Below are 16,485 nucleotides of genomic sequence, written 5' to 3' on the forward strand. Positions count from 1 at the left end.
TTGTTTAAACTCAGTCTTTCTGTCTGTCTGGTCAAGAGGCTGGACACTGGTACCTTCGCTATGTAAAATTAGACTGTGTAAAATTAGTAGGGCCTACCACATTGACAGGGGTTTTACATTGTAATAAAGGCAAGATTCTAATTTTGTTATAATTTGTATCATTACACTAGTAAAAGTAAAAAAAACAACAACAAAAACCACATTGAGACAGAGATAAACCAAACTTCTGGTTGCCACGGAAACACTGATGCACCTTGTGATCTCCGTGGCTCTGGCACTTGTCATAATGACTTTTACATGAAAACGGAGGTGACCGGTGCTTCTCACGGTGGTGATTATTATTAGTCTACGGAAAGTCAAAATGCCGCCACACCTCCGATTTGAATGAGTCAACATCTACGCTTGCCGTCGCCATGTGTTTGACGGCGCGAGCACACCAGTCTATGACACACACTGGCGCGGCGCGAGCGGAGCAAACCGAGCTTTTTCAGTTCATTCCTGTGGAAGCTGAGTGCTCACACAACCTCAAGTTCTATGAACGAAGTGAAAACACTCGCTAGCTTCGTGCCAGTGTGTGCTCGCTGCTATTGTGCCTGTAAAGCGAGGTTCACAACTTCACAGTAACGTTAGGCTATTCAGTAAATGCGCCCTGCTGTTTAAAACGTGTATCGCGATTCGTTTAACATTTCAACCGACTTGAATCGTCACACAATTTTATCGATTTTCAACCTGTTGCGAGTGAATCGTTACATCCCTAACAATATTCAATTCAATGTATTTGTATAGCGCTTTTTATGATACATGATCATTTACCACTCTGACCTCATCTCTCCCTTTCTATCAGTTGACAATTTCTGTTCAAAACAAATGTTTTTTTTTCCATCTTGTATTGCTGGAACCAAGCATAAAAAGTCACTTATAATCAATAAAGCTCTCTACAATATTATGCGCTTGTGGTTTACAGGTCAAAGATGATTTTTAAAGGGGTCCTATAATTCCCTTTACGCAAGATGCAAAATAAGTCTCTGATGTCCCCAGAGTGTGCATCTGTAGTTTTAGCTCAAAATACCCCACAATTCTTTTTTTATAGCACTTTAAAATTGTCAATTTTTGAGAGTGAGCAAAAATGCGCCATTTTTGTGTGTCCCTTTAAATGCAAATGAGCTGCTGCTCCCGGCAAAGAGGGCGGAGCTTCAAGAGCTCATGTGTGTTAGCAGCTCCGATTACCTCACAAAGACACACAATGAACATGTCAGAAACTATTAAGCCTTTTATGTTTACACTGGAGTGGGACAAAGATGGAGAGACTCACGAAGAAGTGACAACATGTAGAACAATAGGACATTTCTGAATGGTTAGTTCATTAATTTATGTAGCTGATGTGCAGTTAACTGATTAGCAAATATTGTGTCATGATAATCTATAAATTGTTCTCGGGGGGCGGGGTTTATGTAAATTTTAGGGTTAGTGATGTCACTAACCCGTAGAAGAAGCTTGTAGTCCTTACCAGTCGTTTGTTGTAGTCCTTAAAAAGCGATTTCTGTAAAAGAAAATATCTAACTTTGCTTTGAACTTTGAGCGTCGTAACTTTGCAGATGTTGTTTATGCTCAAACAGCAAAACTAAAGTTAAAAAAGTCAACCACCCCTTTAAAATAAGTATATATATCTGTGCACCGCCACAGACACAACGCTCTAGACGGAGCTTTAAATATAAGCACATATTCAGTCCACACACTCACATTAAAAGCACACATAATTATCTGTGCAATGTGCTAGTGAGCAGTTTAGAATGGATGCTTTAAGCGTACTGACATTACAACTGATTAAATGTAGAGGAGCTTTCACAAGAGCTTCCTGGTTGACTAGACTCAGCTTAACTCACAAGCAGAAGTGTATGATCACAGCACTGCTATGTTCACAACCCCCCAAAATTGGCTTACTCAAACTAAAATAGGTACAGTTCATGAAGCCTTACGACTACAAGCATATTTGTGGTGTTATTTTAAAGAATACTCTAGGCAGTGAAATATTTTTATGACATAACGTATGTAAATGGCCTTGTTGCTTGTTCTAGAAAACCAAGGCTAAGTCAATCGCCCTCAGTCTAGAGCTCCATCCAAAATCTTGCCTCATGGGAGGAACTTGTTAATGATCTCAAGGCAGTTGGGACCACAGTCACCATTGGTAACGCACTACGCCGCAATGGATTGAAATCCTGCAGCACCCACAAGTTCCCTTGCTCAACAAGGCACATCTTCAAGCCCATCTGAAGTTTGCCAATAAACATCTAATGATTCAGAGAAGGCTTGGGAGAAAGTGCTGTGGTCAGATGAGACCAAAATCGAGCTCTTTTGCATCAACTCAACTTGCTGTGTTTGGAGGAAGAGAAATGCTGACTATGACTCCAAGAACAATATCCTTAAAGTCAAGCACGGAGGTGGACACATTATGCTCTGGGGCTGTTTCTCTGGTAAGGGTACAGGATGACTTTACCGTATTGAGGGGCCGATGGACGGGACCATGTACTGTCAAATCTTGTATGAGAACCTTCTTCCCTCAGCAAGAACACTGAAGATGAGTCGTGGATGGGTCTTCCAGCATGACAATGACCCAAAACATACCGCCAAGGCAACAAAGGAGTGGCTCAAGAAGAATCACATTAAGGTCTTGGAGTGGCCTAGCCAATCTCCAGACCTTAAAGTGGCACTATGCAGTTTTGGCAGTTTCTTCGCTGTATTCTCGCTTTTTGCTCACAGTTGTCTCTATAAAGGCCCCCCTACAGAGTCATATAACCATCCCAATGACTCTGAAGCAGTTGAGTTAAGCTAAAAAAAACTGCATAGTGCTGCTTTAAACTTATAGAAAATCTGTGGAGGGAGCTGAAACTTTGAGTTGCCTAACGACCAAGAAACCGTTGCCAAGAAACCTTAAGGATTTAGAGAGGATCTGTAAAGAGGAGTGGACCAAAATCCCTCCTGAGATGTGTGCAAACCTGGTGACCAACTGCAAGAAACGTCTTAACTCTGTGCTGGGCAACAAAACTTTCTCCACCAAGTACTAAGGCATGTTTTGCTTGGGGATCAAATACTTTTTTCACTCACTGAAATGCAAATAAATTTATAACCTTTATATAATGTGTTTTTCTGAATTTTTTGGTTGATATTCCGTCTCTATCTGTTAAAATAAACCTACCATAAAAATTATAGACCCTTCATTTCTTTATAAGTGGGCGAACTTACAAAATCAGCAGCGGATCAAATAATTATTTTCCCCACTGTACTGTCTTGTACCTATTTTTAAAAACATTTTTGCTTCAAATCAAATTTGCCAAATAGCATACCGGCCAATAGGGTGTCTGAAGCCAGCGTATCTTATGTTTAATGTTCGCTGGTTCCCACCTCCTCCTTCCCTTATTAACAAACCTTGTTACAACATTACATGAGAGTGTTTAGCACTCCATAATGCTCACATCACCCCGTTTTGGGTATCCACCTTTTTCCTGGTTAGCGAATTTACCCATGATTCATAGCGGGTTTGAACCGGAAGCCGGTTGTCCTTTTCCGGTTCGAAGGTTTATGAAGATTAAGCGCCGCTTGCTCAGAACGCCGCAGTGATGTGCTGGTTAGAAAATATGTGAAATAAGTAGGGCTGCCCCTGCCCGTGCACGACTGAAGTTGGGTTATGTATTCTATATGGGAGAGAATGCTAAACCATAATGAGCATTTTCGTAATATATTGCCTGTTCTGCATCTCAACGCACGCATAAAGCTTGCAAGAAAAAAACGGCAAAAGTAATGATTATGCATTAAACATTTGAATTCTTTATTAATAACTAGTGTTTTCTGTAAGTGTCGACTGCAAAGATAAATTTGATGATGCTGACTCGCCATCTTCGCAGTAGTGAATGCGCCTATAGAGATAAATGCACACTTCATACGAATTAAGCAGAGAGCAGCCCATTTCTGCTGTTTTTAATTATTTTGTTTAAAAGTACACATTTCAAGCTTTCTATAGATAGGCCTATACTTCTCAGGTATGTGAGGCAAGTAACTTATATGCTGAGCTTGATTAATAAGACGCGCTCCAGTTCACGCGCCTGCGCCTCCGTGTCCTGTATATTTACTATATTTGCTTCTTATTTATTATTCCAGGTAATTTGTTGATAAAACATTGATTAAAAATGAAGATACAATTTATACTAAACGAAATTCACTTTAAAGAAAGGCTTTCTACAAAACAAAACTTAATAAGTGGTCAAAATCATGAGCCATTCCAAATGTTTTCTGATATATTGGGCATCTTATGATCATATCTGACTCATCTCATGCGGTTCCATTTTCATATAATCAACATAGATGAAATAAAAAAAAACATTATATTGTGAAACTTAAATATAAAACGTATGTTTAATTATTTTTTTTAAACTTATATTTAAGCGTCACACTGCTCCGCTTTGCTCACGTGCTCTGGTGTCTAGTCCTATAGCCTATACATGCATGTGTGCGTGATGTGATGGAGGGGTGCGATTTTCGAATAATAATTGAATAATACCCAGCGATCTTCGATTATTATTTTCGCTTGAAATGCCCATCCCTACTGGTAACGTATTACACCTTTTTCGTTGGATGCTTCAGTTTTAGCGCAGCTAACCAAAAACGTCTACTCTCTGGTATTGAATGTAGCTGATACGAACCGGACATAGGCATTCTCTCCTTTTTATCTTATGCTCAAAGCACCCAGTTTCTAAAAAACATTTTAATCTTCTTTGAATTGTTAAAACAACCAACAACAGCACATGTAGAGCCTGAACTCAGTCTCTCACTGCTAATACAGTACGAACCGGAAGTAGGCAACCGGAGTCGTCGTCATGGCGGCGCGCATTGTTTAGAGCAGAATAAGGTGGATAGATAGAACAAAAAAAATACTCCTCTAAAGAAACTTAAAGTAAACAAGTTAATCCATAAGATTTTTTTTCCAAATGAGCACACTTTTGGACTAAAAGCCCTAAGGGATGTTGTTTAGTAAAGCGCTCTGATGAGAATTTTACAGGGAGTTTTTTCCCCTCAGTGGATGCATAAGAGGCTCCATTTCATATTAAAGGCATAAACTTTTCAATTTTGCATACCTCCTGACAAAACTTAGAAAATTGTTAGCACTATAATAAAACAAAACAAATTCAATTCAAGACTTTGAACTTTCTACTGATGTATAGTTAGTCAAGATTAAATTAAGACTTTAAAAATAAAGACTTTTATTAGCTTGAAAGAAGTATGTTTAGGTGTGAATTACCTTCATGAACATGCTAAAGCCAGTCTTGAGAAGGTCAGTGAGTCCCCCCGACATGTGCTCTACATCAGGGCATTCACGTCTGTCTGGGTGGAAGATCTCCTCTAGCACCTGCTTAAGCAATGGCCGGTATGTTGCCTATAAAAACAACAACAAAAACAGCCTATTGTATGTGTGTCAGATACATTTCTGGAGAAATTCTAAAATTTGAGGAATTATGCAAAAAGAAAAAAATGCTGGGAAGAAAAGTCTGTTCTCCCAGTCACAGACACTTCTCTGGTACTCTGCAGTGTATGTTGATTTCAAATTGGCCTATTAGTATGCAAAAAGCACAATCTTTCTTTTCGAAGAAAAGGCCTGGAAGAGAACCCCAAGAGGTACGTATGTACAACTAAGTGATATGAAAAAAATAACAATGTTAACAAAAATTTAAACAGTGTAAGCATCATTTACAGAGACAAACAAGAAAACAAATTTTAAATAGATATGCCAAACCCTGTTCTCTTCACAGAGCAATATATAAATACTGTACATAAAAACAGAAGAGGGATATGAACCAGTACTGAACCTTGAGGTACACCATAGCTACAAAAGATGAAACTGAACAGTTGTTGTTCTGAATACAATGACAGATGGCATTGTGGGTAATATTAAAACAATGGCTTACAGTTTACGGAGCCATCAACTCAGCATGTGTGTGATGAATGCATATAATTAACTTTTTTTGAACATAACTGACACAGCGCTCTCAAACAAAATACATGGTGTCTTGTTATTTTTCTTTGTTTGGTGAAACCCATTATCATTCACAAGCAATTTACTTTGCAACAAAAAGAACATAGCAAGATGATTGAAAGAAACAAGTACAATAGTGTGGGCTGCCAAACTGGAAAATTGAAAAATTATATTTCCCATTTTCAGCAGCAATTTTTCCCATCATAGTGTTCCTGTAATGTTTGTTTCCTGTGTGGCGAGTGAGTGTAGGAGCTGACAAAAGCAGGTTTAAAAGTGTTGTTTAGGACAGTTATTATCTGCTGCATATAAAGCGTCAGCTGGGGCCAGAAAACGATGATTCATGGTTTTCATGAATATGAATGTACAGCCTCAGTTCACTTTAATCAACCCCTACTTTTTAACTGAAATAAACACATTTGTTGGGTTCAACACGGATCATGATCTAACAGCCTGAGCAATTTAAACTGGCGTGTTTTTGTATGAAAGTATGTTACAAAAAGGAGGAGCATACATGTTAAACAGATGTGTGTTTGCATTTTGGTGTTTTTAAAAGGAAGCAGAAAAAGTAGCAGCTCTCTAAGCCAAGGGCTGTCAACTGATTCAGTTTTAATAGAATTAACTCTATGATATGCTGATTAACTAACTGAATTAATCACAATTAATTCATATATGAACATATGCTGAATTAATCATAATTAATTGCATATATGTACATATGCTAGGAAAAGGCAAATGAAAAGAATATATACATATATCACTGTGGTGGAGGATTAAAGCATTGAATAGAAATCACAAAAAGTGGTGTTAGAAGTCAAAATATTGCTTATTTCCATACCAGTAAAAAAAAAAAAAGTTAGATCATATTGTGTTTTTATCTTGGCAAATGTTTTATATGTGGTCTAAATATGTCTGTCTTTCAAACATATTTGCCCAATGTGTCTCTCAGTGTCAAGTGTGACTTTGAAAAAACTTTAAATTTGAAAATAACTTTAACACACACCTTTTTTTTGGCACTGGTGAGTTTATGAAAGCCATGAAATGCCCTAGCATTCCAGAAAGTTGACATGACCTGACCTGCTCAACCTCACACATCCAGATGCAGATTTCCAGTAATCACACATACTTTAAGTGTGTGTTAATTTCATGAATCTTTCACTGAAATCTGCACCTGCGGCTAAAGATTTCATACCTGTGCAAACTCCCCAGCACAGAGACACACCTCCATTAAAGGGCTTTCAAGACTCACCTGTGCTGTTTGTCTTACAGGTTTCAGCATCTTCCTAAATCAGATTATGACTAACCTATCTCACCTCTCCCGACACACGTGTGTACATGCAGAAACAACACTTACTGGCAATTCTAAAGGAGATAATTTACAATCTACGTCACAATTCTGCTTTTACCATAAATGAGTGATTAAACTCTACCATTTATTAACAGCCCTTCCCACAATAAATGTGCCCATATAAGGGAAGATATGATATGAGACACTTTGCTTAAAATAGGAACATATAAATGAGAAATTAATTTAGATTTGGCCTTTGAACGCAACATCAAAAACAAGGGAGAAAAAACAATGCAGAATAAACACACATATGTGCCCTGCAGTCACACACAGCCTGAAAGGAAAACACCCACATTTCCAATAATTGAATATGCACTTTGTCATGTTTAGTCATCTAATGACTCATATTGGAACCCACTACCACCATTATCACAAACACAAAACAATTTAATTCATTAAATTTATGCCAACACAAAACAATCATTTGCCTTTCCAGGTCACAGTGACAAGCATGTACTGCATTCGTCAGCAGATGAAGTGCTGAGGGAGGAAATGAGCTATACTGAGTCTGTCTCTGTTACTCAATATAAGTAAATATACTGTAAACAAAGACAAATCATATTAATTGAGGGTAATTGATTATAAACAAATAAATAAAATTAACATGGATTAATCATGTCCAAATTCCATAATTACTGACCAACTAAAATGAAAAAGTGTAAAAAGTATATAAGTAAAAAATAAGTGAAATAAGTGAAAAAATGTTTACACCACGGTCTATAAGTTTGGGGTTTGAATATATTTTTTAAATGCTTCTGAAAGTCTGCATTTATTTGATAAAAAAGTAAAAAAAATGTAATATTATGAAATATTATTAGTTTTAAATAATTATTCAGAAATGATTCTAATATGCTGATTTGGTGCTCAAGTTCTATTATTAATGTTGAAAATAATTGTGCTGCTGAATATCTTTATTGAAAGATCTTTACTCTCACTTTTGATCAATTTAATGCATCCATGCTAAATACAAGTATTTATAAAAGAAGTCGGCATGAAACGAAAAGTAAAATAATCGTTTCTTCCCTATTGTGATGTATATCAGAGTGAAACGGCTTCTCAAACAAGAAAACGTGTAAGGCCGAGACTGCTGTGATGAAATGTGAGTGACAGGTTTTACCACCCTTGTGCTGGGGAACACATCATCAGAAAAGAGAAGAGATGTCATTGCAAGAGGGAGGGAAAGATATTTTAATTGAAGATTACAAGGGCACATGAATTTAAAAAAAAGAAAAATGTGAACAGATAAATCATTTAATGATGTTTTATTAACAAAGTTCGGGAGGAACACGTTCAAATGATCTATCCAATTACCACAAGAGGATGCCTACAGTATATATAAACACTGTAGGCATCCTCTCGTGGTATACGCAGCCGACTCACCTATGTTCCTCAACAGTTTTCTGCAGTTGGCCCCACCCTTAGCTCCCAACATGTCAGAAATCGAGCTCTTCCCGTCTGATGAAAAATCTTTTGTCCTCAAGGAATCTTTGTCGCAATCCTCTGACCTAAGGAGCGATTCCACTTTACCGATCCCCTGGCGTTATCTCGGGGGCATCAGCCCAACCAAAAAGGGTCCCTGCATGCCAAGACGCCGAGGGTGGGCCCCACCGGCAAGACATCCGCCATTCTCCTTCCGTGTCTTTCCGTACTCTGGCCAATTCAATCATCTCTGCCATAGAGAAATGGACAATAAGGCCATCGAGCCCCAAGCTCGTGTCCTGGGCAATGCTGCCCTTTTCCCCGCGAAGGAATGAGCCTTCCTCCAGCATCAGGGGGCCGCAGCAGGCCCTCAGCAAGCCAGGGTCCCATCCAGCTCCCACTCTCTACCCCCGTCGGCTCAAACCCACAACAGCACAGCTCAAATCCTTCTCGCTTTCTGTCCTTGGTTGAATTTTGCATTGCTTTCGGTCGCTACACCAAAATAGTTTGTTTCAGTGTTCCCTTACAGATGGCGCGAATTAAACGATTATTATGTTAGCTCGAGAAGCCAACATGTTATTATACTATTTACACCTATTATTATTATTATTATAATAATATAAGTATTCAGACCAAAATACCGAGCTTGGAGCACGCTCCTCATACAGAATGCCAAATATGCATGCTCTTTTACTCTATCTCATTATTTGTAATATTATTTGTATTTTGTGAACTAGTGAATTATAAATACTTCAATATTCAGTAAAAAAAAAAAAAAAAAAAAAGATTTGTCAATTTTGATTTCATAGTGACTTAAATTTCTTAAAAAACAAACAAACTAAAAGTGTATTTGATAGACAAGTTTTGCGTTCCTGGTGTATGTTGAGATGGTGTCAGAAAATGACAGCAAAACAAAGCAAGATATTTGAGTAAACTTGCTACCAAATAAGTGTCAAAATATAACTAATTCAGAATTAAATAACCAAATCTCATGTAAATGCTGCATTCCAAATCAAAAGAGCATTAGATATGTCAAGATGTTTCATTCACTGATTTTTTTCACAGAAACTATCATTTATAGAGTCTCCAAGACTAACATGCACCCATTGCTTGGATAAAAATAGCCTGTTAAGGACACGCAGCCACAATTAGATCATACCACAAAAATAAACCAGATGAAAGATTACTCAGCATGCTAAACTAGTGTGCTAAAAAAGACGACACAAAATGAGTATAAAAGAAGGCTTATTGTTCTTTAATTTTTAGTGTGGGTGTGTATTTTCTGCATTGATTATGGGGAAAAATATCTGCAGGATTCAGTGGAATGGATTTAAACGGAGCTGAACATAATCTAATTAGCCACAATATCTACTGATTAGTTGTCACGTAGATATTAGCTTTTAGATATAAAGTAGACTTATGAAAAACCAAACACACACACACACACACACACACACACACACACACACACACACACACACACACACACACACACACACACACACACACACACACACACACACACACACACACACACACACACACACACACACACACACACACACACACACACACACACACACACAGTGTATAAATAAGTTACAATGACAGAATTAATTTGCAAGGAACATTCCTGGACTGTGAGTCTCGCCAAAGTCACACTATGTACCAAACCTCTCTGACATAATTAATCTGTTTAGCATCTAAAACCTCAGGCACAGGATACATGTGTATTGCTGAAAATATAGATGTCTGAGTTTTACTGTTCAAGTATGTCTTTGTGAGTGTGTATCACTGCCAAGTCTGTGTATAAGTAAATGCTCTCTTAAGTACGTAACGTGAGTTCTTTACAGCTGATGTTTCAAACACAGGAATCTAATCTCCAGTGAAGAGACACAAAGCAAAACACATTAAAATATGATGTTCTCTCCTGTGTGGCTGCTCCTTCTCACTCAGCTTTCTTTACTTTCACACAAATGTTCCATCAAAATACTCCTGATCTAGAATGATCAAGTGAACAGTTGAACAGTGAACAACTATATTTAATATTTAAACATAACTTTAGGGCCGTTTCTCAATATGCGTTCTTGTCTGTACTTGTGTTCTTGTGGACTTGTGAAACGTCATCAGTCGCTGCCAAAGTACTGTCTCAATACACAAGTTTGCATTTTGGCAAGAACGGTTAAAAATCCCGGAAGTGTTCTTGACACGCCCATTTTACCGAGGATGCATCGGTTGGTAACTTGTGTGAACTTGACGGCAGAAATGTATCCCAGTATTCATTTCGGCATTCAAGGAAGGAGCGGGGAGCAGAAAGGCAGAACAACAGTAAGTCGTTTTTCTACAATTTCGTATGCTATTTCATCACTAAATTCATTTCTGAGAACATTTGATGCGAGAAATCTACTGTGTAGATTTCAAATATTGCCATTTTTATGAAAATTTATGGCGAATCGAAAATATGCTCAAACATTTTCGGTAGTGAAGAATCTCCATAAGCGCACGCGGGTGTAGCTAGTGAGCCAACCGGCCAGTCATGCTAAAAACCTGGCTGTTATCATCAATAATTCTTGTTATGTTTGGGTACTGAAGACGGCGCTGTGCGGGGGTATAGCGCAATACCAGCAAGAACACATCGCCTCAAACTGTCAGCAGCGTTCTGTGTGCTCGTCACCTTGTAAGTTCATTCTTCAAAGAACAACTAGCAAGAGCGTTCTCCCTAAGAACACAAGTCCGTTCTTTGCATTCTTGGTTTTGAGAAACAGTGTAGATGTTGTTTTGGGTTATTTCATTATTAATTTACACTTTAAAGTAACACCAGGTAACTTTTGCTCTCGGGGTCCCCCTACAGTTGGGAAACAGTATTGTCCTCTACTACTGTCGTAAACTCTGTCATCGTGCATTTGTTGACAACTATGATAGCCCTGAACACTGTAGGAGGAGGTCACATAAAGGTGTTCTGCTTGCATCGCGTTCGAAATGTCTTCATCCCAGGTACAGTGGCATATATTTCAGCATGTCATATGAATATAATTTCATGGGTTTTATTTTTTTTCTAACGACAAATGAACGCGATGATCATGTTTACAAGCCAGTGTCATTATAGTAGCCTAGTCAATTGGTTACCGTTTTATTGAATCTATATGATACTTCAATGCAATGTTTGAGTGGTAGATAATAACCATATATCGTCAATATTATAATATCAAGCTACCATAAATAAATCTGCAAATTTTACAAATCGATTTGCATTATAGCTTGAGGCAAGACAAATAATCATTACCTGATTCATGAAGATAAACGGAGGATAAGATAGCTTCCGTAACATAGTCAGGCAGACAAAAAAACACCCCAGACTACGGGGTGTCATTGGTTGTTGCGTTAAATGTTACCCAGATACAATAGTGCTATTTTCTGATTGGCTAACAACACCAGACGAACAACACCAGAGGAGACGCGCTTGAATTCCTGCCGGTTCCACAGTGAGAGGGGCGCGGCCAGAGTTTTGGCATATTAAATATATTACAAATAGTTTTTCAGCGTGAGAAATACAATGTGTGGCGGGAGAGCGTGACAAAAGACCGAAATGAGTGACTGTCACGCTCAATGCATACACTTGACAGCCCTGCGATTTTAAGGAAGTGGGGGTGGTGGTGGAAGTGACGTATATGCCGTAAAGCAGTCGAGTTTTGTAGTTCTCTTTGTTCGCCGGTTACTACCCGAAACCCAAAGTTTAAAAGTACGATTAAAAATGCTACAGACCCCGTCAGGCTATGGCAGACGTGTCATTCAACCTATTGTAAGACGATGTATCATCACAAGAGACTTGGAAATATATTATGAAGGTTGAAAAGTTACCTGGTGTTACTTTAATTAACAAGAGTCTTGGGCTAATACGATTTATTTCAAAGAAATTAATACTTTTAACTGGCAAAGATGCATTCAATTTATCATAAGTGACAGTAAAGACATTTACTAAATATTTCTATTTAAAATAAATGCCGTTTAGAACTTTCTATTCACCAAAGAATCCTGCAAAATATGCATCACAGTTTCCATAAATTAAGTAGGACAACAGTTTTAAATATTAATAATACTAAGAAATGTCCTTATATTAGAATGATTTCTGAGGGATCATGTGACACTGAAGACTGGAGTAATGGCTGCTGAAAATATTTTTGTAAATATATTAAAACAGTTATTTTAATTTGTAATATTTCACAGTAATACCATTTTCAACTTCAAATCAAATAAAATGCTGCCTTGGAGTCTTCTTTCAAAAACATTTAAAAACTCATACCGACTCTAAACTTTTGAATGGTAGTATATAGTGAAGAGCAACAGAGAGCTACTGAGCGAGAGCAGGAATGAGATTAAGAAACCACAAAAATGCCCAAACAACTATATAAAAATCAACAATGAATATACACACAGACAGGTTTAAAGGGAGACCAAAAAGCTTTGACATTTCTCTGCCAGCACTTAGCACATATTTTCTATGTCCCATTATAGCAAATTTTCCAGTGTCAACAACATTTTCCACCGTTGGCTTTACATTCTTATCGTTTACTTTGGTTCAAAGCATATCTACAGAAGTAATCTGAGGCTTACAGCGTGGCAAATAGCTTTACTTCCTAATGGTGTTTCTACAATCTCATTCTGGCAAAGCAGTGTGGCATTTCCAAAGCAAAAGTGAGATAACGGTGGCAAAATAATACATTTAGGACAAAATGTTCTTGCATCACAAAAAAAAGAAAAAAAAAGAAAAGAAAAAATGAGATGCAGGCTACTGGTGAAGGATGTGCTATTGAATCCCCATCATGAATGCAGTGGTGCAGTGTTTTTCATGTGAGGGCTCGCTAACACTTTCATGACACTCCATCTGTGAAAAAACAACTGGAGGAACACAGTAGGCTTGGGCGGTATCCAAATTTTGATACCGTCAAACCTCCTCCCTATTTTACCGGGGTATACGGTATTACCGGGACTAATTAAAAATTATGACATAAGGCTCAGACAGCGTCACCAAACTGTTGGCTTGTGCCTACACCGTTCAGAAACTGAATACCAGATCAGGCAAAAAAAAAATCAAAGCAAAAATCAAGGCCAACCCGTGCACACTGTGTCTGATCCCGGCTGACGGCATTAAATGTAATTATGAGCCGGAGCCCTATTTAGACTCGACTATATTTAATACGTGGGCCGTTATAATATGGTGGCGCCAAATCATTTTTTAACCCAGGTGCTGAGGGGGTGGTAGATATAAATACTATTTATAAATGAGCAAAAATGGGACACCTAATAATATTTAATTATTTTAATTATGACAATTAAAGTATTCATTTTATTAATTAATTTAAATTAAATTAACAAGCAACAAGCAAGAAGTGCATTTGTAAATCCGGTGACACGCGTCCATCGATTTTTATTAATACAACTTTTCTGTCAGTGCTGCAAAGATTAAGTTGACGATCGCCATCTCCTAGTGAACGTGCATATATAGAGAGAAATGCAAATCATGGATTACATAATCAGAAGGTATAGGCTAGCCTTTTTCTTTTCATTTGAATTGTTTCGTTTAAAGAAATTGACGATTTATATCTCCGTAGTGAAAGCGCCTATAGAGAGAAATGCACATCATGGATTAATCAGAGAGTATGCTGCCTATATTTCTTTTCCTTTTGAATTGTTTCTTTTAGAGAAATTGACGAATCGCCATCTCCATAGTGAACGATAGAGAGAAATGCACATCATGGATTACATAATCAGAGAGTAGGCTAGCCTATTTCTTTTCGTTTTGAATAGTTTCGTTTAATTTGATGATCGCCATTTCCGTATAGAACGCGCATAGAGAGAAATGCACATCATGGATTAAATAATCAGCGAGTGGCCTATTTCTTTTCGTTTTGAATTGTTTCGTTTAATGAAATTTCAAGCTTTATTTAGATATAGGCCTATCTGTCATGTCTGTGAGACATACACTGAGTTTCGGTGAATTTATGATGAGATTTCAATGAAAGTGACCGCAGCGCGCCAGCGCACGATATGTCATGATTATGTTGTCTGCTATATTTGATTCTTATTTATTAAATCCAGGCAATTGGTTGATAAAAAATTATTAAAATTAAGATACAATTTATACAAAACGAAATTCACTTTAAAGAAAGGCCTTTTACAAAATGAAACTTAATTAAGTGGTCAATGTCTGTCTCCCGATGCATCCCAGCTTACTCGTTCTGTTCAGTTTTCATTATCAACGTAAAAAAAATAAAATTATAATATTTTAACAAATATAAACTAATGAGCTTATTTAATGAACTCGGGGCAAAATGCATCCTCGCAGCAGTGAGTGGGTGGTTGTTTCGGAGATGCGACATTAGGTTAGAGGTGTTTCCATCTCTCGTGGTCACCTTTTTTATTGCAACATTTACAAATTGCCTCGTCAGTATTTACCGCCTCTCCCTTCTCTCTCTCTCTCTCTCTCTCTCTTTCTCCTCCACACTGTCACTTGATGACAACTACATAGGCATTTTTAGGCATTGAATAAATTATATTTATATATTATATATAAGTGCCGGTAATGACGGTATTGAAACTGATAACGTTGCTATTTTAAGACCCGGCGGTATACGATATTAACGTAAAACCGCCCAACCCTAGAACACAGTGGATTAAACTCCACAGATCACCATGACCAATTTGATTAAGGCTGTTTTAAAACTAGAATACTATGTTCAAAAGACAGTATTGTGACTGATTAAAATGCAATTAAATGAAACATCTATAAATAACAGTGTTAGGAAATTTACTTTGAAAATGCCATATTCCAAGCTAGAAATATTTGTAAACTAGTAAAACAACCGTACTTTCTTGAAAAAGTAGTTAGCTACATTGCAAACTAGTAACCAATAGCTAAGTAGAACAAAGGGTCAGATATAAATAAAAATAAAACATACAATGTGACAATAAAAACAGTGATGCACCGAGATACACAACATCCTGATGGAAAAAGCTTGTCACAGAAAAAGCTACACTATTTTTAAAACATTTGAGCTGCTGTCAAGTTAAGAGGATATTGTGTGCTACTTTACAAAAACTGCATTGAGTCACCTGCATCATTACTTTTGGCTAATTATCCCCCCAACACGCATGAATAAAACGTGGTTCCTGGTTAGGAGAAGAAAACATTAGTGTGTTATACAATCAGCTCTTTACACCTCTGTCCCTCAGTCTGACTCTTTCACTGTCTAGCCACACAAATGAACACAAGAGCACATGAAACACTCTCAAAGGTACAAGAGTGGATGTTCAGTTCTGTCATACAGTATACTTAAAAGCTAATGACGCACTCTGGCTTCCAGTAGTCGAAGACAGTCACAGAGTCTGTAGCAGATTCTGCATGAAAACAGTGATCTCACAGGATGAGATGAAATTTATGAGGAAACAGGACAGAGTATAATTATTATCATATCTGTATGAATCGCAGAGGTATTCTGCTCATGTATATGCACAGGGTCCAAAATGCAATGTTTGAACTGACACTGCACTTTCATTACTTTGTCTGTGGGTATTTAGCTGTTTTACCATTTGTTTTGCACTGCGACTCACAGCATCATACATTAGATGAACCAGCTCTTAATAAAATAACAAAAACTTGAAGGTTTATGTTGTTGTTCTTCATATTTTGTGAATATGAGCA

The 16,485-nt window shown here is 37.5% G+C and overlaps 1 protein-coding gene across 1 annotated transcript in view; it reads right to left on the reverse strand.

Moving 5' to 3' along the window:
- Positions 1-16,485, reverse strand: part of scfd2 (sec1 family domain containing 2) — a 144,410-nt gene that overhangs the window by 5,512 nt on the left and 122,413 nt on the right. The window contains exon 7 of the mRNA XM_077220571.1: positions 5,291-5,425. Within this exon, the coding sequence (XP_077076686.1) occupies positions 5,291-5,425 (135 nt within the window). The remainder of the gene's footprint in view (positions 1-5,290; positions 5,426-16,485) is intronic.

The sequence above is a fragment of the Siphateles boraxobius genome, unplaced genomic scaffold, assembly GCF_051911475.1.
Source record: "Siphateles boraxobius isolate OS27281-9 unplaced genomic scaffold, OSU_SipBor_1 8, whole genome shotgun sequence".
NCBI lineage: Eukaryota > Metazoa > Chordata > Actinopteri > Cypriniformes > Leuciscidae > Siphateles > Siphateles boraxobius.